At 37.7% G+C, this 24,807-nt stretch overlaps 1 protein-coding gene across 5 annotated transcripts; it reads right to left on the bottom strand.

Moving 5' to 3' along the window:
• Positions 1-1,936: 1,936 nt before the first annotated feature.
• On the bottom strand, positions 1,937-24,489 carry LOC139762450 (hsc70-interacting protein-like). Of its 5 annotated transcripts, XR_011715724.1 has the most exons (10): positions 24,311-24,468; positions 20,109-20,241; positions 17,262-17,422; positions 16,607-16,774; positions 14,681-14,822; positions 13,157-13,259; positions 11,801-11,908; positions 11,382-11,501; positions 8,964-9,724; positions 1,937-6,566 (listed from the first exon to the last, which is right to left on the bottom strand). XR_011715724.1 is itself a non-coding variant. In XM_071687344.1 (9 exons), the coding sequence occupies exons 2-9, from the start codon at positions 20,213-20,215 to the stop codon at positions 9,503-9,505; spliced, it is 1,131 nt and encodes a 376-aa protein (XP_071543445.1). In that variant the 5' UTR covers positions 20,216-20,217; positions 24,311-24,474; the 3' UTR covers positions 8,939-9,502. The 5 variants fall into 5 exon arrangements, 4 of the variants coding, with proteins under 4 accessions (XP_071543445.1, XP_071543444.1, XP_071543447.1 ...); XM_071687344.1 differs by lacking the exon at positions 1,937-6,566 and having other exon boundaries at positions 8,939-9,724; positions 20,109-20,217; positions 24,311-24,474; XM_071687343.1 differs by lacking the exon at positions 1,937-6,566 and having other exon boundaries at positions 8,939-9,724.
• Between the last annotated feature and the right edge of the window lie 318 nt (positions 24,490-24,807).

Here is a 24,807-nt window from a genome sequence, read left to right as displayed (position 1 = left end):
ATTACATAATATTCTATAAATTTATTTGCAGCTGATGCAGAGAATGTGAATTTCCAACGTATGTGTAGTTGACAGTTGAAAGTGATTTTAGATTTTTTTTTCGATTAATATTTTCTTATCTTCATTCATGGCACCCTCTAATAAAATAGCCTTTGGCTTCGAAAGTTGCCTCGTACATTATTGAAGTACTAATTATGGAGACAGCTGCATATGTAACCTATGACCTTCATCTCATGTTATGTAAATGATTTTATAAGATAGATTTATTAGCATCATCTTGAATAATGGTGAGTCAGGATGGCGTTGACTCTTTATTATCTTACAAAAAAAAATAATTACCCTAAATGACCACTTCTTGAATTAGAACTATCACCACCGACACCGAAATTAGCTCGCCGTCTCTTGCCGGTGGAGGCTGAGGATTGCATGGTTATAAAACAAGAGCAAATTCATCTTAAATCCTTCTTCTTTCCATTTTGGTAACAAAGAATTTCCTGGCTTTCCACTAGTGCTGTGAATTCATTGTTCTCTGGTGTAGTCTTTTCTTCTCTCCATAGCACCGCCTTCACTGTCGTAAGTTGCAAGTGGAACATTATGAACATGAGTGAGGTGCTAACTGAAAAACTTGGATCGGCGTTTGACCCGGGTGCACTGCACACACTACACTAAATTGTTGGTCTCCGTGTATCTTCGAGCTCATGTTACACACATCGTTAGCTCCCTGCTCGTTCAACCCCAGACGACACGGTTGGGTTACATTATCCATATTTAAACAAAATCCGAATGGAAGGTCTTCCGCTGAGTGTTCCAAAGTCTTGACATTTCTGACGCGTTACCTTTAGTGTAATGATAGTTGCTATGTGGATGGTGGTCGACCACGTTCGGGATCGAGAGTTCACACAACTGTGAATAGCTGTGCGGCGAAATGACGGACAACGTAGAGATAGGCCTCCTACACTATGTCAGCAGTACTGTAAAAGTACCGTGAAAACAGTGATAAATGGGTGATCGTTTTAGGACTTATTTACCATGATTTGGTTAAAAAAAAATCTTTGTTTAGATAAATTCTTAATCATTTTCACCTCAGGGTATCATTACTGCCGAACCCTTTTCATTAACTTTAACAATTAACTCGTTGAAAAATAAAAAAAATAAATAAAGCTTTCTTGACGCACGGTGCTAATATGAAGGTCAACCATGTGAAACCGGTAGTTACTGTGCAAGGAAGCAGGCCTAAAGACCTTCATACTTTGGGTCGCTGGCCGTTTAACCTAACAAACAGGTCAATAAACTGCATTGTCTTTTACACATTACATGCAGCATCATGTGCTGTAGAAAATGCTAATGCAACATCATTTGCAGTTGGCTGCAGTGATGCAGCTTCAAGTACATTTGGCAGTTGAGTTGCAGCAGTGTAATAAATTACCAATGCAGCACCACATACAGGAGAGAGTACTGATGCAGTACCACACAGTCGACTACTAATGGAACACTATGTACAGTAAACAGCATTGATGCTGCATCATTTGCAGTAGACATTACTAATGCATAGTATGCGGTTGAGAGTACTAGTGCAGCATGTCCAAGAGCATTGCTGATGCATTACCATCAGTAGTAAACATTACTGGTAAAGCACCATCTGTAATAATAGTACTGATGCAACATCATGTCCAGAGGACAGTATTGATGTAGCATTATCTTCAGCAGAGTACTAATGCAGCAGCATCTGCAGTAGACATTACTGTTGCAGTATCATGTGTAATTAATTACTGTTGTAGCATTAAATGTTGCAAATGTTCTTGTTGACTCCATAACAGAGATAGATCTCTGAATCATCTTGCTCTCAGATTTTCCACCTTAAAAAGACAAAAATAAGTTTTGGCCTTTACAGGTAAAATATGGGAGAGGTTTCCTCCAAAAAATAAAAAATCCCAGAGGAAGACATTGTTTTTTTTTATTTACAAGTACATACATGCCTATTAACATTATCTCCTATAGCAATTTCAAAAAGCTGGGCAAATTACCACGTCATAAAATCCATTCAAATTACACTGGATTCCACTTGTATTCAAAGATTCAACAGGACTGCCAGACCTATATTCTATTACAAAACTTACAAAGCAAAACAAACTAACACCATTTGTAAAGCTGCTGAGTAAATATACATATCTTGATAAAAGGACAAAGCATAGTGAGAAATGGGATACAAAAAACCTATTATGTTATTTCCAGAATTAAATCACACATCTAATGAAAGGATAACAGCAGCAATTATTATTCAATATATTTTGCTGATCTTAAATACAGCAATATGGACTCATTACAATCAGCACCCACAGTTCACTCTGTCAGTACAACATCAAATAAAATAGGAAAACAACATAAAGATAAAGCAAAAGAATTTAGTTTATCTCACATTTTACACCAAAATGACACAGTTTGCAAACAATTACCAACACGCAAATTTTCTGTGCTATTAGTAGTGTTTGGTTTCAACACATGCTGATGACAAAGTATTGAATTTTTCATAGGTTTCACTTGGTTTGAATGTGAGGATATGGTTTACATGGTATAAAAATATAAAACTGCAAAATATTTCCGAATTGACAAGTTAGGCCATTTATCAAAAAGAAAGAGTAAATTAAAATCACTTTTATATTTCTAACACTACTTAAGACTTGGTAAATTATATGCACCACTTTCATGCATTTTGTACTGGATACACCAATATTTTCAAGGGCCACTACTTTCTGATCAGACTTATATTTAACACTATACTGTATTACTAAATAATTATGGACAAAAAAAATAAATGATGGCTGTTTTAACAACAGAATAACAGCACAAAAACTTTTTTTCAATGGTTAGCAAAGCTAAAATAAAAAAAAAGGTTCTAACCTGAGAGCTGGACTCCTCTAGGGTTAGGACAAACAAATTGGTGTAATTGCTTACTTTTCACTTTCAAGTGCACTTTCATTAGACCCTTGCATATGGCTGTTTTTATTTAACGGATTTTATAGGCGCACCTTTCATGATTAATACTGGAACTTCTCCTTTAAAACAATAAGCAACAACCAGGAATGTTCAATAATCAATTAGTATTCATTAATAACCACAACTCCACACTAGTTTTATCATAGGATTACCTATTCTAATGCATTAAGTATAACCTGGGAAAGGTGCCTTCACAAGATCAGTTTAATTTACACACATGGAAACAAACCATGCAATATTTCTTTGTATTCTTTCTGATATGTTTGCAAGATTCCAGGATATGACAAGTTCTTAAAATTTCCAAAAATAAATCTCAACCAATCTGGGAGGGAAATAAATTTGGGTATTATTCATCTGATGATAAATTTCAACCATTCTTTAGAAAAAAATGTTTAATTATTCTTACCTGATTATCATCAAATGCAATCCCCACAGTACCTGGCTGGCCTCTACAGCATTTACATAATGCGCCTCCTTCCATAACACAGCAAAGCAGTTATTTCTAGGCTTCCATACATCATAATTTAGCCCTGCACATTCCTTTTTCATATAACTATTCAATAATCCATTTAAAAAAACTGCCAACTTTGATAAGGCCCTTACAAACCTTTTGATGACCTTGGTAGTGATACAATTATTAATCATAGAGTCCAGAATTGCTAAAAGTACATGCTTACATACAATTCTGGTTTCTAAATGGTTCATTTTTGTCATTCTCTAGTATCATCAAATAAAACCTTTCTTCCTCAAGTTAAATATGTGAAAATTGGTGGTTGCAGATAGCTGTATTGACATGCCAACTTAAACTTAATCAGTAAACATAATGAGTTTCTTCCACAGAATTTTGATCGCAATGACAAACACCACTGTTTTTTCTTTCTCCCCCACAAATTGTGTAAAGTAGTGAAAACAATGTTTCATCCCTTGAAACTGACATCATGATTCCACTAAACAGAGATTCCTAATTAGGTCCTTTTGTTTTACATGCTATTGGTGAGGGAATAAATGAAGAACTTGGAAGCTAAACTGGGTGAAACACAAAAGATGGGTTTTCAGCAGTTTCATAATTCAGGATCTGCTAGTATAAGGTCTGCCACATGCGAGCAGACCATTTGTCAAATCATATGAATGATCGAGCATACAGGGCTTGAGTACATTTCTAAATCTTTGTGGATGACCTCCCAAACATAGAGTTGATGACAGTGGTGTGACATCAGTAAATGTACCTGTGCACACATAACCAGCTGGGCAGATTTTATTTCATTATTACATTAAATGAAATATAAACAAGCTTATAATTTACCTCTTTAAATCATTAATATAAAAAACTGTATGTTTGTTTATATTAGCTTCTTAACAAATGGTGTAGAGCACCATTATCTCCAAATATTAAACTGTTACTGGTTTTCTCATCAGACACCATTTTGAATTAGTTATCAGTAAATTAAGAGCTTATCAATAAGAGTGCGTTGAAGCAGAAAAATCAAATAAAAGTCTCATTACAAATAACTACATTGGTTTAAACAAGGATGCAGCATAAGCGCTATTTAATACAAGATCAAAATTTCTTTTCTCTCCTTAGGATGTTTATTACATCAGATATAATGATGCCGCACACCATGAACTGCCTTGTGGATGCTTCATAGTGATTTTTTTTTTTCATATTCGTCAAGCCAAAATCATATGAACTTCAGGTGAAGCCTATTACATGCACACTCAATGTAAAGTCTGCATCGACTTTTCAGAGGGCATTTCCTTGCATCCCATTCGTTCATAATCATGTATCAGAGTTTGCTAAATATAAATATTTCACTCTATGCTACCCTTTGTTAAGCAAAATGGGTACTTTTTTAAGTTATTATATCAAAATTCAGAAAATTCTTGAATATTTCCTATTAGAAATGATAATGCCACTTTTGGAAACTCAGGGTATTAGCAAAATTCAGAAACTGGTATAATCATTATGTAGCATATATATATATATATATGGCTGGAAATCCTCCCCTCCTGTTTTTACTTTTCCAAAAGATGGAACAGAGAAGGGGCCAAGTGAGGATATTCCCTCTAAGGCTCAGTCTTCTGTTCTTAATGCTACCTCGCTAATGCGGGAAATGGGGAATTTGTATAATATATATATATATATATATATATATATATATATATATATATATATATATATATATATATTGTATGTATATATATGAAACTAGCAGTATCAGCCTCTCAAAACACTATTTGAAGTATAAAACTGCTATCCTTCATATTCTTATTTTCCCCACTTCTTATTTTTCTCAACATTTCATATATATCCATCTATCTTTATCTATTTTTACTTTCATCTCTTATGTGTACTTGCTGAGGAAACCCTCATGATCATTGCACATTCAAGCTTGTTACTGTAAACTCATTGAGCCCATTTTATTTAAGTGATAGCCAAACCAATATACACAATTATTGAATGGGGGTTCTGTGTTGCAGTTAGGTCTTCAACACTTGTAAATGTGGACATGGTCAGTTTCAAAGCTGTATGGGAGAATATTCTGGACGTATCACGTTGGTCAAACTGCAGAAAAAGGCATGTATTTAAGGATATAAAAGTAACATTTTTATCAAAACAGCGTCGGAGTTTTTGTTCTTATAATTTGAAAATGCAAGCCCTGCTTGTAACTTGCAACACATTCCCTGACACTGTCTTCACTAAAAGCCTGACTTTTCAGGCAAGCCTTTTTATTCATGTAGGCTTACTTTCATATGGAACAATTTCGTTATTTTTTCTAAAGGTGCAAGCAAATAGCAATAGTTCTGAATTGCATTACTGATCCATATTATAATATTTTCAACCAAATGTTTAATCACTGGAAGGTCTTTTGTGATTATCTCAACTGTTAATCCACTGGCCCATGTTCAATCCCTGTTATGAACTGACAGTGTACAGTGTAGATAAATGGGTACCAACTTTGGTAGGAGTAAAGTACCACAGCTAAGACAAGCCTAGCCACCTAAAAGCTTGAAATTCAACTATTTAAATGAGGGTGTAAATGTTAAGTGGCATGGTTCTTACTAACAGGCCTACAAGTCTATCAAAGGCTGGTACTTTACTTTTTTAAATATGGTAACCATTTAACATAAGGTTCAAACATAACTAAAAGGACAAAAACAAGAATATAGTACACTGCAAAATGGAACAAGTTTTTATGCTATACATGGGAATACAATGCAAACGATGAAAAGAAATCAATCATACAAAAGAGGCCAATGAAAGCACTGCTTTTTCAACACTTCATAATTAAGTCTTGATTGCATTAAAGACAACTGTTCCACTGCCAGCAACAATATAGTAAACTAAGGTGAAGTAAACGTACGAAGTGAAATCTTTATTACCGCAATTTTTTCTAAATGTCAAGGTTAGAATTAGTTCAGAAGTCAATCTAGCTGACAACTTCTCTAGTTCTGAATTCACCGATTAGTGGAAAGGTGGCGAGAGATCACCTTTTCCGAGTTAAAAAATCTCATCGCTATTATTTTCTGAATTTTACTTTTCTAGAGAAATAAAAATAGGCAAAAAAAAAAATGTTGGGGTGAAGAAGGTGGTGAGAGTAAGTGAGCTTGGGAAGGAGACCTGTGTGGGGAAGTACCAGGAGAGACTGTGTACAGAATGGAAAAAGGTGAGAACAGTGGAAGTAAGGGGAGTGGGGGAGGAATGGGATGTATTTAGGGAATCAGTGATGGATTGCGCAAAAGATGCTTGTGGCATGAGAAGAGTGGGAGGTGGGCTGTTTAGAAAGGGTAGTGAGTGGTGGGATGAAGAAGTAAGAGTATTAGTGAAAGAGAAGAGAGAGGCATTTGGACGATTTTTGCAGGGAAAAAATGCAATTGAGTGGGAGAAGTATAAAAGAAAGAGACAGGAGGTCAAGAGAAAGGTGCAAGAGGTGAAAAAAAGGGCAAATGAGAGTTGGGGTGAGAGACTATCAGTAAATTTTAGGGAGAATAAAAAGATGTTCTGGAAGGAGGTAAATAGGGTGCGTAAGACAAGGGAGCAAATGGGAACTTCAGTGAAGGGCGTAAATGGGGAGGTGATAACAAGTAGTGGTGATGTGAGAAGGAGATGGAATGAGTATTTTGAAGGTTTGTTGAATGTGTCTGATGACAGAGTGGCAGATATAGGGTGTTTTGGTCGTGGTGGTGTGCAAAGTGAGAGGGTTAGGGAAAATGATTTGGTAAACAGAGAAGAGGTAGTAAAAGCTTTGCGGAAGATGAAAGCCGGCAAGGCAGCAGGTTTGGATGGTATTGCAGTGGAATTTATTAAAAAAGGGGGTGACTGTATTGTTGACTGGTTGGTAAGGTTATTTAATGTATGTATGACTCATGGTGAGGTGCCTGAGGATTGGCGGAATGCGTGCATAGTGCCATTGTACAAAGGCAAAGGGGATAAGAGTGAGTGCTCAAATTACAGAGGTATAAGTTTGTTGAGTATTCCTGGTAAACTATATGGGAGGGTATTGATTGAGAGGGTGAAGGCATGTACAGAGCATCAGATTGGGGAAGAGCAGTGCGGTTTCAGAAGTGGTAGAGGATGTGTGGATCAGGTGTTTGCTTTGAAGAATGTATGTGAGAAATACTTAGAAAAGCAAATGGATTTGTATGTAGCATTTATGGATCTGGAGAAGGCATATGATAGAGTTGATAGAGATGCTCTGTGGAAGGTATTAAGAATATATGGTGTGGGAGGCAAGTTGTTAGAAGCAGTGAAAAGTTTTTATCGAGGATGTAAGGCATGTGTACGTGTAGGAAGAGAGGAAAGTGATTGGTTCTCAGTGAATGTAGGTTTGCGGCAGGGGTGTGTGATGTCTCCATGGTTGTTTAATTTGTTTATGGATGGGGTTGTTAGGGAGGTAAATGCAAGAGTCCTGGAAAGAGGGGCAAGTATGAAGTCTGTTGGGGATGAGAGAGCTTGGGAAGTGAGTCAGTTGTTGTTCGCTGATGATACAGCGCTGGTGGCTGATTCATGTGAGAAACTGCAGAAGCTGGTGACTGAGTTTGGTAAAGTGTGTGGAAGAAGAAAGTTAAGAGTAAATGTGAATAAGAGCAAGGTTATTAGGTACAGTAGGGTTGAGGGTCAAGTCAATTGGGAGGTGAGTTTGAATGGAGAAAAACTGGAGGAAGTGAAGTGTTTTAGATATCTGGGAGTGGATCTGTCAGCGGATGGAACCATGGAAGCGGAAGTGGATCATAGGGTGGGGGAGGGGGCGAAAATTTTGGGAGCCTTGAAAAATGTGTGGAAGTCGAGAACATTATCTCGGAAAGCAAAAATGGGTATGTTTGAAGGAATAGTGGTTCCAACAATGTTGTATGGTTGCGAGGCGTGGGCTATGGATAGAGTTGTGCGCAGGAGGATGGATGTGCTGGAAATGAGATGTTTGAGGACAATGTGTGGTGTGAGGTGGTTTGATCGAGTAAGTAACGTAAGGGTAAGAGAGATGTGTGGAAATAAAAAGAGCGTGGTTGAGAGAGCAGAAGAGGGTGTTTTGAAATGGTTTGGGCACATGGAGAGAATGAGTGAGGAAAGATTGACCAAGAGGATATATGTGTCGGAGGTGGAGGGAACGAGGAGAAGAGGGAGACCAAATTGGAGGTGGAAAGATGGAGTGAAAAAGATTTTGTGTGATCGGGGCCTGAACATGCAGGAGGGTGAAAGGAGGGCAAGGAATAGAGTGAATTGGAGCGATGTGGTATACAGGGGTTGACGTGCTGTCAGTGGATTGAATCAAGGCATGTGAAGCGTCTGGGGTAAACCATGGAAAGCTGTGTAGGTATGTATATTTGCGTGTGTGGACGTGTGTATGTACGTGTGTATGGGGGTTGGGCCATTTCTTTCGTCTGTTTCCTCGCGCTACCTCGCAAACGCGGGAGACAGCGACAAAGTATAAAAAAAAAAAAAAAAAAAAAAAAAAAAAAAAAAAAAAAAAAATAGAAAAGCAATACCTTTTAAAAAAAAACAATAACGTTCAGTGATAACTTCTATACACAAAAGATTTTCATTACAAAGATGATAATTCTTCATTATGGCTGCTTTCATACACTGTGTGGTATAAGGGGGAAAATTCAAACTGTATTCTTCATAACACCTCTGAGGAAGGAATCTCAGTGCAACATAGGAAACAAATTCACCATCAGATTTTCATTACTTACAGAAAAAAATATGCTTCTCCACAGAATTTAAAAATAATGGTATTATAATAAAACCTCATGAGCCATTACACTAATTTCATCTTATATAACCAGGCCCGCAACAGCTTAATTTAACCCACCTAAAATATATTATCATTTAGATTTCACTAATATCTGAACTTGTATGAGATGTAGCATATAACCTATATATATTCTAAGCAATACCTAGTGCCAGGTAAGTCTTGAAAACTCATGTTTCACTGAATCCCACAAACACTTTTGGCATGTAATGGTCTTCCATCAAATATCACATTTCAAAACTGTATTGTTCCATCAAGCTTTAATCAAGGTCATCACCACCACTCTGACTGGGAGGTCCTCCAGGGAAGCTATCCATATTAGGAAATCCCCCCATCCCACCAGGCATACCTCCACAACTACCACCACCTAATTTTGAGACCAATTTGTTAATAACAGATGCAACTTTGGGGTTAGATTGATACTTGAAGATGTTAGATGGATTGGAAGAGACATCCTGGAATGCAGCAGCAACCTCTGGGTCCTATAAAAGAAGGAACACAAGATACAAATACCAGGGTAGACAAATGAAAAGACAAGGATATATTAAAAAATGCATTACACATGACAGGTAGAGGCTGAGCGTGAACGAACATGGCCTTTTTTGTCTTCCTGACATGTCCTTGCTGGAGGGGGGATGCTATTTCATGTGTGGTGGGGTGGTGACAGGAATGGACGAAGGCAGCAAGTATTAATATGTACATATGTATATATGTATATGTCTGTGTATGTATATATTGAAATGTATATGTATGTATATGTGCGTGTATGGGCGTTTATGTATATACATGTGTATGTGGGTGGGTTGGGCCATTCATCATCTGTTTCCTTGTGCTACCTTGCTGATGTGGGAGACGGTGATTGAGTATAATGAAAAAAAAACAATATTAAAAAAGTCATGAGGGCTGCGTGATGCTATCTGGCTATTCAATCTATTTATATTCGGGGAGGTGAGAACAGTGAATGAGAAGATTCAGGTGAGAAACTGTATTTGGTTTGGGATTGTGAGTGAAAACAGAAAATAAATGCGCATAAAAGCAGGGCTTATTAGATTTACCATAAAATAGAGGCAGGTTATTTGGACCATGGGTTGGAATGAAGAGAGCTTGGAAGTAAAGTGTTTTAGATACCTGGGAGTGACACAAAGAATGAACTGAAAAGTGACCCTTATGGTGGTTGACGGGGTGAAAGTCCCAAGCACATTGAGGAATATATGAAGAGAGAGAGAGAGGTTACCATCTGTCAGTGAAAAGATGGGTATAACTGATGTCACAAGAGTCCTAATGGTGTTATGTGGCTGCAAGGTGTGGATTCTACATGACAAAAAACAGAAGAGGTTAAAAGTGTTGGAAATGAAGTATTTGAAAACAATATGCAGTGTCAGGAAGGTTGATCAAGTAAGAAATAGGGTATGAAAAATATGGTATGAGAGAGTAGTGCCAGAAAGAAGAGTATGTATGAGTACTGAAAAGGGTGTGCCAAAACATTCTGCCCCTATAGAGAGGGTGACCAACATATCTATGTCAGAAATGGAGGGAACAATGAAGAGGGAAACCATGGAGGATGCAAGGGATAAAGCAATTTGAGGCTATCTGATATACAAGGGGCATGCTGTCAAAGGGCTGAAACAAGGAATATGAAGCAGTCAGGGTACACCATAGCAAGGTATACAAGGCCTGGTTGTGCATAGTGGCTCTGGTTTTGGTGCATTATACATGAAAGCTTCAGAGTGAATGTGAGTGTATGAAGCCATTTCTTAATTTTGTTCATTTCATTATGAAACTGGCATTGGAAAACAAGAATGGAAAATGGGGGCATGACTTACCCTATGAGGAGGGCAAACTAGGCAGATATGAATACAATACAAGTTACAGACAAGTATCACCCATGGTATATCCCTAAAAACTGTGCACAACTAGCCTCATTCTTACTTAAAAGTTACTAAGGCCTCTAAGCTGTTCTCATTAAACAATGATGGCAAAAAAAGAGTTAAGGATCATGGTAACCGACTAGTTTTCAAGTGCAATGGCATCACCTATATACTTCAAGAGAACATCAGTTATAGTATCTTACACCTAACAATAATTCACTTAAGTGTCACAAACTAACAAATAATATTGATAACCAAAGATTAAACTCACCTGCATTGCTGCCAAAATTTCTGGGTCTTTGAACAAGTTTCCTATACCCGCCATATCATCAGGACCACCACCTCCCATGAAGAATGAGGATCCTTGCGATTTCTCCTGCTCAGCTTGTGCCTGAAATTTTTTTAAAACATGAAATATATTTTGTGTTGTTTTCCTGAACAATACTTCATATGCCCAACAACAAAGCACAATACATTAAATGATGCATAACAGACACGAATAATTTTACCAAGTTGAGCTGATTACCTTTTAATTTTGAAAACTGCATTTAATCATAATAATAAACTATGGGAGATGTGTTTTTAGAATACATGAAAATATACCACACACAGAATGTCACTGGGCAATTCGATTGCCTTAAAGAAAGGTCAAAGATACGGATAAAAGTAAAACATTATAAAAAGACACACCTTCCGTGCTTCCTCCTGAGCTTTATGTACACGCTCCCTTTTTTCTCTCATCTCCTTATCCTTTCGCTGACGTTCATATTTCCGGTTGTGCTCTTCCAGTTTTGTGGCCTAGAAAAAAAACTTGTAAACCACTGAGGCTAATATGAGTCATAGGGGATACTACAGCATTTAGTAATGTGAGGAAAGAGAGGTCACTATCTGGGAGGGCAAAAAATGGGTGTGATTGAATGTATGGTAGTCCTGACAGTGCTGAATAGATGTACAGTGTGGGCTATGGATAAGAATGTATGGAAAAGATATAAAATAAATATTCGAAGATGGTGTGTGGTGTAAGGGGGGTGATGACTAGATGACTAAGTGTGATGGGGTGGAGGAGAGACGTGGTGGTGGAAGAAGTATGGCTGAGAGACTTGTGGGTGGGTGGGGTGTGTGTGTGTGTGTGTGTGTGTGTGTTGAGGATGTGGAGAGAGGTTGACATAGGAAATGTGTGTCAGAAGTGGAGGGGACAATGATAAGGGGAGACCAAACAAAAATCCTCTTTCTCAACCTTTCCTCACTCATTCTCTCAATATGTCCAAACCATTTCAATACACTCTTCTGCTCTCTCAACCACACTCTTTTTATTTCCACACATCTCTCTCACCCTTTCATTACTTAACCAAACCACCTCACACCATATATTGTCCTCAATACCAACTTGACATTTTCCTCCTTTGCAAAGCAACATCCAAAACAAACAACTGAGCCTTGGAGTAGAAATCCTCACCTGTACCTTCTACTGTTCCTACTTTTAGGAAGTGAAGTGGATGGGACTGGAGCATAATTCAACTCTGTCTCATAGCAAAGTATCCCATATTTTCCCAAAGGAAGTTCAAGTTACTACCTGGTGACAATGACATCATCTAGTAATGTTATCTGTGAGCAGATGTTGCAATAAAATGATCCTTTTGAATATCTCGTGGCAGAGTGCCCATAAATCACATTTAATTTCCTAATGCCCACACAAGGACCTTGAAAGTTGAAATGACAGCACTGTCATTGGAAGTGATAACAACAGCATCGCAAGTGAAAACCTAGCACTAGGCATTTACACAATGAATATTTAATCTGAAGACATCAGAAATTACATCAACAGATATGAATGAGTGAACTTACAAATGGACAGTTTTTTTTTCTTACTGCATTGTATATTTCTACCAAATTGAGGCTGTGACTCAAAATTTTCACTTCAAAACTATCCACATAAATGTCAACAGATGTAAAATAATACCAGAATTACCAAAGGTCGCAGTGTTGGTGATGAAGACATCTTTAAGCAATTTTACAAGTACTGAATATAGTTTAAGAAATACTTACATTTGGCTGCACCTCTTTTAGCCACTCATCTGTTTGTTCATCGAAATCTAGTTTACAGGCCAGCCTCAGATCCTTTGCTGCTTCCAACCAGTTGCCCAACAGCCTATCAAAATTTACAAGATATATAAAAAATAAACCTAAATATACATAGCTATCACCACGACTTAAATGGGAAAAAGATATAGCATTACCAAAATATGACTCCCCTATAAGGAGAAATCTCAATTAAAAAAATATGATCTATGAAAATGTTCAAATAATTTCATCAAATGATAAAGCAATGTGACACTACAGCAACAATCTGAATTTACAAATGTTTTACATATCACAGAGAAGAATTACTGGATCAAAAATTCTGAACATCCACAAGCTAATGTATTTCAATAGACTACCAGACCCACATTTTTGTTCATATATTGCTCTTTTCTTTTCTTTCATACTATTCGCCATTTCCCGCATTAGCGAGGTAGCGTTGAGAACAGAGGACTGGGCCCTTGAGGGAATATCCTCACCTGGGCCCCTTCTCTGTTCCCTCTTTTGGAAAATTAAAAAAAAAAGTGAGGGGAGGATTTCCAGCCCCCCGCTCCCTCCCCTTTTAGTCACCTTCTACGACACGCAGGGAATACGTGGGAAGTATTCTTTCTCCCCTATCCCCAGGGATATATTGCTCTATATCCATTTAATTTCAGCCAAACTACTTGAGTAACAAGTAGTCTTAAAAAAATCCAGTGATTGTCGAATAAGATTTTCAAACAGAAACAAATCCATTTACTCATTTCTGGTAGGGATGCTGTATGAAAAAGGATCTTAATACAGTCTCTAAAGTCAGCTGAACATGATCAGCCACCTCAATTACCATATGTTATTGGGAGTGGACAGATGCACCTTTAGCTCTGTGTCCTTCTGTTTAATGATAGCTATTTCTGTTCTGGGTAATATGTTTCCTCTACAATTAACTAACCCTGGATCCTTGTGTTTAGTGATATTTTTGCTATATCTGTTCTGGATAATATTTTTCCTCTACCATTAACTAATCATGGGTCCTAGGAAGCTGTACAAGAAAGAACATGCCTATATTCTTGCTAATTAGCAAGAAAATATGTCTGCAAGCAAGGTATTTAGCTATAAAACAAGGTCAAGTCCATCATCCACACATTTGTTTAGGCTTCCTTCTAGATTCATCTTTCCCTGAAAAGCTGGGTCTTGTCCATCTTGGAAGACTAGTAGGGCAACTGTCAACCTGATAAGGATATGCCTTTCAACATCTCACACTTCTTCAGGTTATTTCACTCAAATCTGCCACAGGCACACAGTCATCAACAAAAAAACAAATTCACCTCCCAGGCTCCCTAACCCTTGACAGACTGCAGACCTGCTCCTCAATCCAAGACTCTTCCATTAACCTCCCTCATCACCCGACCTATAAACAAATTAAAGAGCCATAGTGATATCAAACAACCATGCTACAAACCCACCTTCACCTGGAACCACTCAAGGTCAGTGAAATAAAAAGTTTGCTATTACCTGTGTGCTCGTCCTCTGTACTTGTAAGCTGCTGCTGAGTCGGGATTAAATTTGAGAGCTTCATCACAGTCCCTGATAACTGCCTTTACTCTTTTTTGCTTCAGAAGTGCATTTGCACGCTTGGCATATAACATAGCAGACCCTATGAAAAACAAGGAAGTAACTGAGTAAAAGCATGGTTATTGGGTTTGGGAGGGAAGGGAATAGGTTATTTGGAGTGTGAGTTTGAATGGAGAGACCCTGGACTTAGCTGAAAGTTTCAGATACCTTGGAATGGATATGACAGAAAATGGGACCTAAAGTGAGCCAGAGGAAGGATGAGAGGACAAAGGTCCTGGGCCTTGTGCAAAAATGTAAAGATGATGACTGTGTTGGAAATGAAATGTTAGAGGATAGGATGTAGTGCAAGGAGGGTTGATCAAATAAGAAATAATCAAGTGTGAGAGGAGTGTAAATGAAAGATATGAAAAGGGTGAGTTGAAAGAACCTGAACATATGGAAAGGATGACTAAGAAGGTATATACATCTCAGAAGTTGAAAGAATAAGGAAATGAGGGAAAGAAAGGAGAGTTGAAAGGATAGAGTGAAAGATGCTTTGAAGGTTCAGGGCAGGGACAGAGCAAACTGGAGTGATGTGTTGTACAGGGAATAACATAATGTCAATGGGCTGAACCTGGACATATGAAGATGTTGGGGGAAACCAAAGAAGGGTCTGTGGGGTGTGGTTGTGGATAGGGGGTTCTGGTTTCAGTGCATTACACATAACAGCTTGTGTGTGGATATGAGCAAATGAGGCTGTTTCTTTGTCTATACCCAGCACTACCTTGCTGATGTGGGAAATGACAAACATATGAAAAAGTCTAAAAAAGATCAACTACAAAGACATTTATATAAAATACATGAGTAACCTATATCAAATAAAAAATCAAGAGATTAAAACTGTCATGATCCAGTCCTCACAATAAGGTAACCAGTGGACAACAAAAAGTAACACAAATCACCACAATAAAATATCACTATGCTAAAGAAAAACCAAACAAAAAATTAAAACTCCTCACTAAGCTGCTTGCTTAACAGCAGCCTAAACCAATACTTACATAAAGCCAATAAATCATACGAATCCTGGAATACATATGTGTATGTGTGTATGACTCAACAAATACTAAAAAATCATTCCCCCAACTAAGTTCTGATCTCTAATCCATCAGACACACGCATCTGAAAGTTCGCTCCTTGGGTAAACAGAAGTTCAGCTTTCTATCACTAATGTAGACAGAACCCATCTCTTCAACACTACAAACATTTATTCAACATATCACAGGATCCCTCATACCTAAGATGCAATTTCCATATTAAAGACACCAAACAACTATGACTCAAATGCCCCATACTTATCCTTCCTAAACAAGCACATACCACCCCAATACTTCGTGAGCTTTGGTCCGAACCAGATTTGACCAACTTCCTGAGAACTGCAGGAGCCCCCAAAAAGAGTTGCAAGGTTAAGGTATATATCCCATCTTATGCTTAGTACTATTTACTCAATGAACAACCACACAGAGCAAGATGAACAGCTGGGAGCTACTTTACTGGACTCAAACTGTGAGACAGGTGGGTTTCACCTCTGACCATTGCATGAACAAGACCAATGCGTGTATGAGCACATTTGTTATAAAGTATAGGGAATTTCCTCTGTTTACATGCAACAAAAGTCCATCATTCAAAACTTCATGTGAGGATAATGAGACATTAATGGCTAGGGTTTATAAAGGATAGGTTGAAAGTGATTCTAGTTAATGTCAAGATGTTTCAGTCAGAAGTTCCACATATATGTCAACATTCTTATCTCTTAAAACATCATTAACTATATCATGTTAATAAAACAAAAGTACCCGGTATAACAATGATGATTTTAATCCATCATACCTGGGTTAAGTTTTATAGCCTGTGTGAAGCAGTCAACAGCTTTTTGAAAGTCACCATCAGACATGCCCATCATTGCCTCAGAACGTTTTTCTTCAGCTGCATCCATGTCCTCTTCTGTTGGCACCTTGCTGGTGTCTCCCATTTCAGGAGGGGCCTCTCCCTCAAATTCTGTAACAGATTAGTTTAATTTTAGAGCAACTATTAACAAAATTATATAAAAAAAAATGTACATACACATATACATCACTACAGTTTTCATCACATAAAGAGATGAAGCTACTGGGTTTACTTTTACAAGCAAAAATAGTTTGCACCAAATAGTAACCTAAAAGTTCGGGAGATATTCAGGTACATACTTCAAGAAAAAACCTAAACCTGGGTGCTATGAAGTATAACTTCTGTACTTCCTAAGTTTAACAAAGTATAATCTAGATTACTAATTATCACAGAACTTAAGGCTTTTCTTAATAAAATTTCACTAAGCAGGTTACTAGTATTTGAAGCCAGTCAGCAAGCTGTTAAAACTGTCCAAAGTGAGCCCTGTGACAACTAAAACAAGTAATAATAACATTACTAAAATACTGTATCATTTCACTATCTCAATCTACTCTCACATTCTAAAGATAAGACTGATTTTTATAGAAAAAACACTAACCAATCACCCCTTGATTATCCAATTCAACATCACTCTCCTCCTCCTCCTCCGGTTCTGGTTCTGGTGTGGGCTCTTGCATAGGCTCTTCCTTGGTTGAAGACGGGGCTTTAAAACTTGCCTCAGGGGTAGGAATAGTAGCACCCAGACTCAGCAGATATTCCCTAACAAATTTACATATGTGAGAATGTCAGAATATTCTCAATACAAGTTCATTCACATGGCATGCATTACACCTCATTTAGATTACGTGATTTTGCATTGCTTGTGAAGTCTTCAAGAGGGGACCAAGTAACAACTAAAACTGAAAAAAGGAAAACTTACTATTCACCACTTTCATACTATAGTGAGAGCAATTCTAAAAGTTGTCCTAAAATACTGCACAGGTAAGCATAAATCTGCCAAATGTATAATGGAAAACTTTTGACAAAATAGCTTATAAGATTACATAAGTAAAAAAAAAAATATCGAGAGATGTGCAGATTTTTCAGATAAGGATACACTGGTTATATTTACATCATAATAATGTTCTCACAAACTACAATTTGAAAATGGCACAAGGATAAGGCACTAGAAATTGTGAAAGATTAGATATGGAATACTTGCAGCGAGATCACCAGATTAAGATGTGAATACTCGTAGGGAGATCATCTGATTATAATAAGTTATAGCTTTGTCTCAATCAATTTACCGAATATCACCAGTTTCAAATTCACCAGAGAAGTCCATGGAAATTTTGAAAAAGGCTACTGTATCGACAGTGCCATGTACCAGATAAATCTACAAGAGTTTACTGTACTTTGGAGGGGCTAACACTGTAGGTCTAACACTGTAAATGACCATTGCAATCCTATTTCATGCTGTAAACAAACACCAAAACATGCTTGAATTGGAAAATGGATGAATTGTTTCAGGTTGGAAGGCAACCTTTTTCTGATTATTAAATTATGCCTTGCCCTTTTTTTAAGGCCAAAATGTGCCTAAAAACTGGCACCTTCGGACATAGGTGCTCTTGTCTTTCCACCAAATCCTGAGCAAAACATTAAGATCTTAATTCCCTTCATCATTGCTGGTGTGATACATAAATATTTCACTCTGCCATCATTAAAACATACATAAACAAGAAGCCTTATCATACCCTCTTTACGTAAAGATAATATACTATCAAAGGAAAAGAATAGATCATTAGCCGTCTCCCACCTTTTCTGCCAGCAATGTCTCCACAAATGTTGTAAATCTAATTTATGGGACTGGTTTAGTTTTTGTGCCATAAATCATTATTTTCATCAACTGTAAATGCGGAGAATATATACAAGATCATTCATGAGGCAGCAGATATGTTTTCAAACAAAAATATACACATTAACAAGTAAGAATTCCAATTGTACTGACATCATAAGTAGTGGGGGAACAAATGAACCTCTCCGTTCAATTGTTCCTCTGCTGCTTCTTATGGCAACACAACCTAAATTCTAATGTCATATGATTATGTAATAAATTGTACAAATTGGTTATTGAAAGCATTGCTGTCCAATCTTATCTTTGATGGTAGTGAAGTAGTAGCCCGACCATAGGTAGTAAAAAAGAAAAAAGTAGAGATAAAATCTGGATGCTAGAAGGCTAATTGTCAATAAGAATTATTTCTGTATTGTTTGGGTTACATTAGAGAATAAAACATGCAAAATAAGAGCAAGTGACACACAGGCCTTACTCTCGAACCAAGCTAAATCATTTACAAAACTTCTACACACAATCAGAATGAAAGTAATGAATGATTATACTAATTTTTTTCCCCATATTGATATCTTTGTAATCTTCAAGTTAAATACATTTTTAAATCTGAAAAATGTGAATTATGAGAGTAAGAAAGGAAGCCTTAATGAGATGTTTAAATTTTGTTGGGAAGAAAAGGTACAGAGTGGAAAGGTGACAAAAGCAAGTAGGCATAACAAAACCAGATGTAGGTGTGAGTTAACATTGTTTTTTGTGCATGACTTCATACAAAGTGAGCCTATTTAACAAAAACATTTTGCTCTAATTTCAATTTCAATAAGTGGTAGCAGTGAAACTGGAAGCCTATAAGAGCAGTCTGGAGTTACAACACCCTCTCTGGTGTAGAGTCTGACAACTCTATTTAATTTTTAACTATAGAATCCTTTTCCCTTTACAGATAACTACTTTTGAACAATGTGTGTTATGTTTATTTCTTTTCCATTTCTTGGCCTCTGGTCCCAACCTAGCTATATTCCCAATAAAACTCACAACAAACTAACTTTCATGCAATATGCTGTAACTCAAAGTTTTCAAGTCCCTAACCAATATCATATGAATTCAGTGTATCAAAGATGAATACAGGAAAATACTATCTATGGTTAATGTTACTACCCATTAAAATCCGAAATGGATGTCATCCTCCTCATTCACATGATGTCATGCAATATCTATCACACATAATTTAGTTAACACTGGGGTAAAAAAGAATGCTGGAATTATTTCCCAACTCATTTTGCAAGTTACTTTGGCTACTACAACAATCTACCCTAGGATAAAAAGCAATGCATTAATAAGGATAATAATCTCAGAAAGTATAACCAGTGGAAGGATAAAAGTGTGGGAAGAGGATAGTACATTGCTGGTCAAGAAATAATAAATAACACAGTAGTGACCTACAGACTATCAAGTCAAAATGCAAAGCAAATAGGAGGCAAACATATGACGACACTTCATGCAAAACACTGACGATATTCACTTTCAGTTATCCCTAGCTTCATATCTGTATGTGATTTCACAACAATTAATGACATCATAACCAGAGTTCACAGTATGTCTACTGTTATAATGAATACCTACTTGAAAAATGATAACTGAGGAAGATGCAGAATCTCAGGGGATGAACGGCATGCATTAATAAACCATTGAAGCCTCTTCACATCTTCTGGCATCATATTCCCTGCCATGTCTGTGGAGATTAAGGACTGCTAACCTGAAGAAAAAGAGGATATATTTGCTGCAAAAAGATACAGATGTACCACGCAGTATCATACAGTATCATATGTGTCTGGCCAAAAAGCAACATCATGCCACTGTCACACATATCAAGGTTCCACACATATACACTTACCTATACATTTCAACACATACATACATAGACATATACATATATACACATGTACATATTCATACTTTCTGCCTTCATTCATTCTTGTCGCCACCCCGCCACACATGAAACGGCACCCCCCTCCCCCCGCACATGAGCAAGGTAGCGCTAGGAAAGGACGACAAAGGCCACATTCGTTCACACTTGGTCTCTAGCTGTTACGTGTAATGCACCGAAACCACAGCTCCTTTTCCACATCCATGCCCCACAAAACTTTCCATGGTTTACTCCAGACGCTTCACATGCCTGGTTCAATCCATTGACAGCACATCGACCCCGGTATACCATATCATTCCAATTCACTGTATTCCTTGCACGCCTTTCACCCTCCTGTATGTTTCGGTCCCAATCGCTCAAAATCTTTTTCACTCCATCCTTCCACCTCCAATTTGGTCACCCACTTCTCATTCCTTCCACCTCTGACACATATATCCTCTTTGTCAATCTTTCCTTACTCATTCTCTCCATGTGACCAAACCATTTCAATACACCCTCTTCTGCTCTCTCAACCACACTATATATATATATATATATATATATATATATATATATATAATATATATATATGGGGTGAGAGACTATCAGTAAATTTTAGGGAGAATAAAAAGATGTTCTGGAAGGAGGTAAATAGGGTGCGTAAGACAAGGGAGCAAATGGGAACTTCAGTGAAGGGCGTAAATGGGGAGGTGATAACAAGTAGCGGTGATGTGAGAAGGAGATGGAATGAGTATTTTGAAGGTTTGTTGAATGTGTCTGATGACAGAGTGGCAGATATAGGGTGTTTTGGTCGAGGTGGTGTGCAAAGTGAGAGGGTTAGGGAAAATGATTTGGTAAACAGAGAAGAGGTAGTAAAAGCTTTGCGGAAGATGAAAGCCGGCAAGGCAGCAGGTTTGGATGGTATTGCAGTGGAATTTATTAAAAAAGGGGGTGACTGTATTGTTGACTGGTTGGTAAGGTTATTTAATGTATGTATGACTCATGGTGAGGTGCCTGAGGATTGGCGGAATGCGTGCATAGTGCCATTGTACAAAGGCAAAGGGGATAAGAGTGAGTGCTCAAATTACAGAGGTATAAGTTTGTTGAGTATTCCTGGTAAATTATATGGGAGGGTATTGATTGAGAGGGTGAAGGCATGTACAGAGCATCAGATTGGGGAAGAGCAGTGCGGTTTCAGAAGTGGTAGAGGATGTGTGGATCAGGTGTTTGCTTTGAAGAATGTATGTGAGAAATACTTAGAAAAGCAAATGGATTTGTATGTAGCATTTATGGATCTGGAGAAGGCATATGATAGAGTTGATAGAGATGCTCTGTGGAAGGTATTAAGAATATATGGTGTGGGAGGAAAGTTGTTAGAAGCAGTGAAAAGTTTTTATCGAGGATGTAAGGCATGTGTACGTGTAGGAAGAGAGGAAAGTGATTGGTTCTCAGTGAATGTAGGTTTGCGGCAGGGGTGTGTGATGTCTCCTTGGTTGTTTAATTTGTTTATGGATGGGGTTGTTAGGGAGGTAAATGCAAGAGTCCTGGAAAGAGGGGCAAGTATGAAGTCTGTTGGGGATGAGAGAGCTTGGGAAGTGAGTCAGTTGTTGTTCGCTGATGATACAGCGCTGGTGGCTGATTCATGTGAGAAACTGCAGAAGCTGGTGACTGAGTTTGGTAAAGTGTGTGGAAGAAGAAAGTTAAGAGTAAATGTGAATAAGAGCAAGGTTATTAGGTACAGTAGGGGTGAGGGTCAAGTCAATTGGGAGGTGAGTTTGAATGGAGAAAAACTGGAGGAAGTGAAGTGTTTTAGATATCTGGGAGTGGATCTGTCAGCGGATGGAACCATGGAAGCGGAAGTGGATCATAGGGTGGGGGAGGGGGCGAAAATTTTGGGAGCCTTGAAAAATGTGTGGAAGTCGAGAACATTATCTCGGAAAGCAAAAATGGGTATGTTTGAAGGAATAGTGGTTCCAACAATGTTGTATGGTTGCGAGGCGTGGGCTATGGATAGAGATGTGCGCAGGAGGATGGATGTGCTGGAAATGAGATGTTTGAGGACAATGTGTGGTGTGAGGTGGTTTGATCGAGTAAGTAACGTAAGGGTAAGAGAGATGTGTGGAAATAAAAAGAGCGTGGTTGAGAGAGCAGAAGAGGGTGTTTTGAAATGGTTTGGGCACATGGAGAGAATGAGTGAGGAAAGATTGACCAAGAGGATATATGTGTCGGAGGTGGAGGGAACGAGGAGAAGAGGGAGACCAAATTGGAGGTGGAAAGATGGAGTGAAAAAGATTTTGTGTGATCGGGGCCTGAACATGCAGGAGGGTGAAAGGAGGGCAAGGAATAGAGTGAATTGGAGCGATGTGGTATACAGGGGTTGACGTGCTGTCAGTGGATTGAATCAAGGCATGTGAAGCGTCCGGGGTAAACCATGGAAAGCTGTGTAGGTATGTATATTTGCGTGTGTGGATGTATGTACATGTGTATGGGGGGGGGGGGGGGGGGGGGCCATTTCTTTCGTCTGTTTCCTTGCGCTACCTCGCAAACGCGGGAGACAGCGACAAAGTATAAAAAAAAAAAAAAAAAAAAAAATAATATGAAGATGACAAAATTTGCAATATGCAGGCAAACATGCTCATGTTAATAAAATCTTGTGGGTGACTAAACATCATGGGTTTTAAGAGCAAAACACAGACAAACTGACCAGTGTTATAAGGGCTGACATCTCTCTTATTACCATGTGTACCCTTTCAAATAGATCCTGACGCCTTTATTTCTTTGTAATCTGATGCTGGTTTTATACTGATATGAAATAACTTCTTTTTGAATGTATAGAACATCCAACAGGAACTGGAATTTGTTTTTATAGGGCAAAGATGGGAGAAGACAATTATTTGTTACAAATATTTTCTTTCCCATAAAATCATTATGAAACGTCTATGAAATAACATGACATTTAAGCACTCAGCACAAAATCATTTTATTCCATAATTTCCCACTAATTAAAAGTCCTACTCTCTAATGAATTACCCACAACTCAACTCATATTATGTCCAGTTCAGCTAGAGGAAAAGTGATGATGGGAAGCATTATTGTACTGCATGCATTAATAATATAACGTTTGACATAGATGCAGACTAGTTCGCAAAATAGTGTTTCAACCAATTATGCCATATATTCGACACTAGAGTTAAAGGTTAGGTTACCGACAAGTAAGCAAACTGTGATGAGTATATTTTGCCGACCAGTTGGCATAATAACTAGGTTTCTTCTCATCTGTGGATGCAGCAATTTTAACATCATGATCAACAACAAAAAAATCCATCCTTGGATTCCTTGCCATTAACAGATCTCATTAGACTTGCAATAATCACATCAAGGAATGTTAAATAACTTGGTTGATTCGTTCGTACAATCTAATCAATGGAAAAATAAATTTGAACCTAATACTCCTGAACAAACATCAGAAAGGTAATTCGAAATCATGAAATCAAACATTCTTTATAGCGACCACTGCACATATAAACGAGTTTCTGCACATGATAACGAATTCATGGCTAAGATTAAAACCATTGCGCCATTAAAGAATTATCTTAGTCATTAATTTTCAAGCTGCAGGCATTTCTCATTAAAGATAACCGTTGCCATGATCGACTGCACCTTCCATAACTCATTCCCGTGCAAAATACATGACATGCACAGAGTATCAATACTGTGTATCAGCAAGGTTTAATATTTTCCTTTCTTCGTGTTGGGTTTTGATTGTAATGACGCCGTTCCGTAAACAAATCATGTACACCCACTCCAAAGAAAAAAAAATCAATATAACATTATTAATAATACACGTGAATGAGGACATATTTCAGTAACTGTCCCAAGCCTGTGACAAATTGAGGAACGACAGAATTGAAGAACGTACTTAGTGTGTTCCAGCACCAGAGTATCTGACCATCAGCCGCAGCACGAGTTGTGTAGCTCGTTTAGATTCCGGCTCTCGAGTCCCGAGTCCCAAAATCCACGTCAACGAGATTTTTTCTATTTTTCTTCTGGAAATTCTTATTCATGGCTACTAATATGATATCAGATGAACGTAAGGTATTTGGGTGAGAATCTCGATCGTTAGGAATGGATAGATGTTCTCCGTTGTAAACTGAATCTTCATATATCATCGAACAGAAAACATTCTAGAAATATCGTCCTGGTGTAAACCTTATCCATAATTAACTCAAAACAAAGTTTGTCTGTTAAGACAAGGGTACAAAACAGATTTTTATTATGTGGCTTGATGGGTAAATCAAAATCCATCATACATCTCATTTTTTGGCCGTTTCTAAACCTGGTTTAATGAACTATTTGTAAAACAACATTGACAGTAATGGTAATATTGTAGAACATAAACATTCTTATGTCCTTTTT

The sequence above is a fragment of the Panulirus ornatus genome, chromosome 43 (assembly GCF_036320965.1).
Source record: "Panulirus ornatus isolate Po-2019 chromosome 43, ASM3632096v1, whole genome shotgun sequence".
Classification (NCBI taxonomy): Eukaryota; Metazoa; Arthropoda; class Malacostraca; order Decapoda; family Palinuridae; genus Panulirus; species Panulirus ornatus.
Note: the sequence above shows the minus strand (reverse complement) of the source record. Positions and strands in the feature narration are given on the sequence as shown.

Excerpts from the sequence above, each read along its gene's own strand:
- LOC139762450 (XM_071687344.1), bottom strand. The coding sequence starts at position 20,215 with ATGGCAGGGAATATGATGCCAGAAGATGTGAAGAGGCTTCAATGGTTT. Across the intron at positions 17,423-20,108 it reads CCTCAGTTATCATTTTTCAA|GGAATATCTGCTGAGTCTGG; the intron begins GTAGGTATTCAT and ends TAAATTTGTTAG. Across the intron at positions 9,725-11,381 it reads AAATTTTGGCAGCAATGCAG|GACCCAGAGGTTGCTGCTGC; the intron begins GTGAGTTTAATC and ends CTTCTTTTATAG.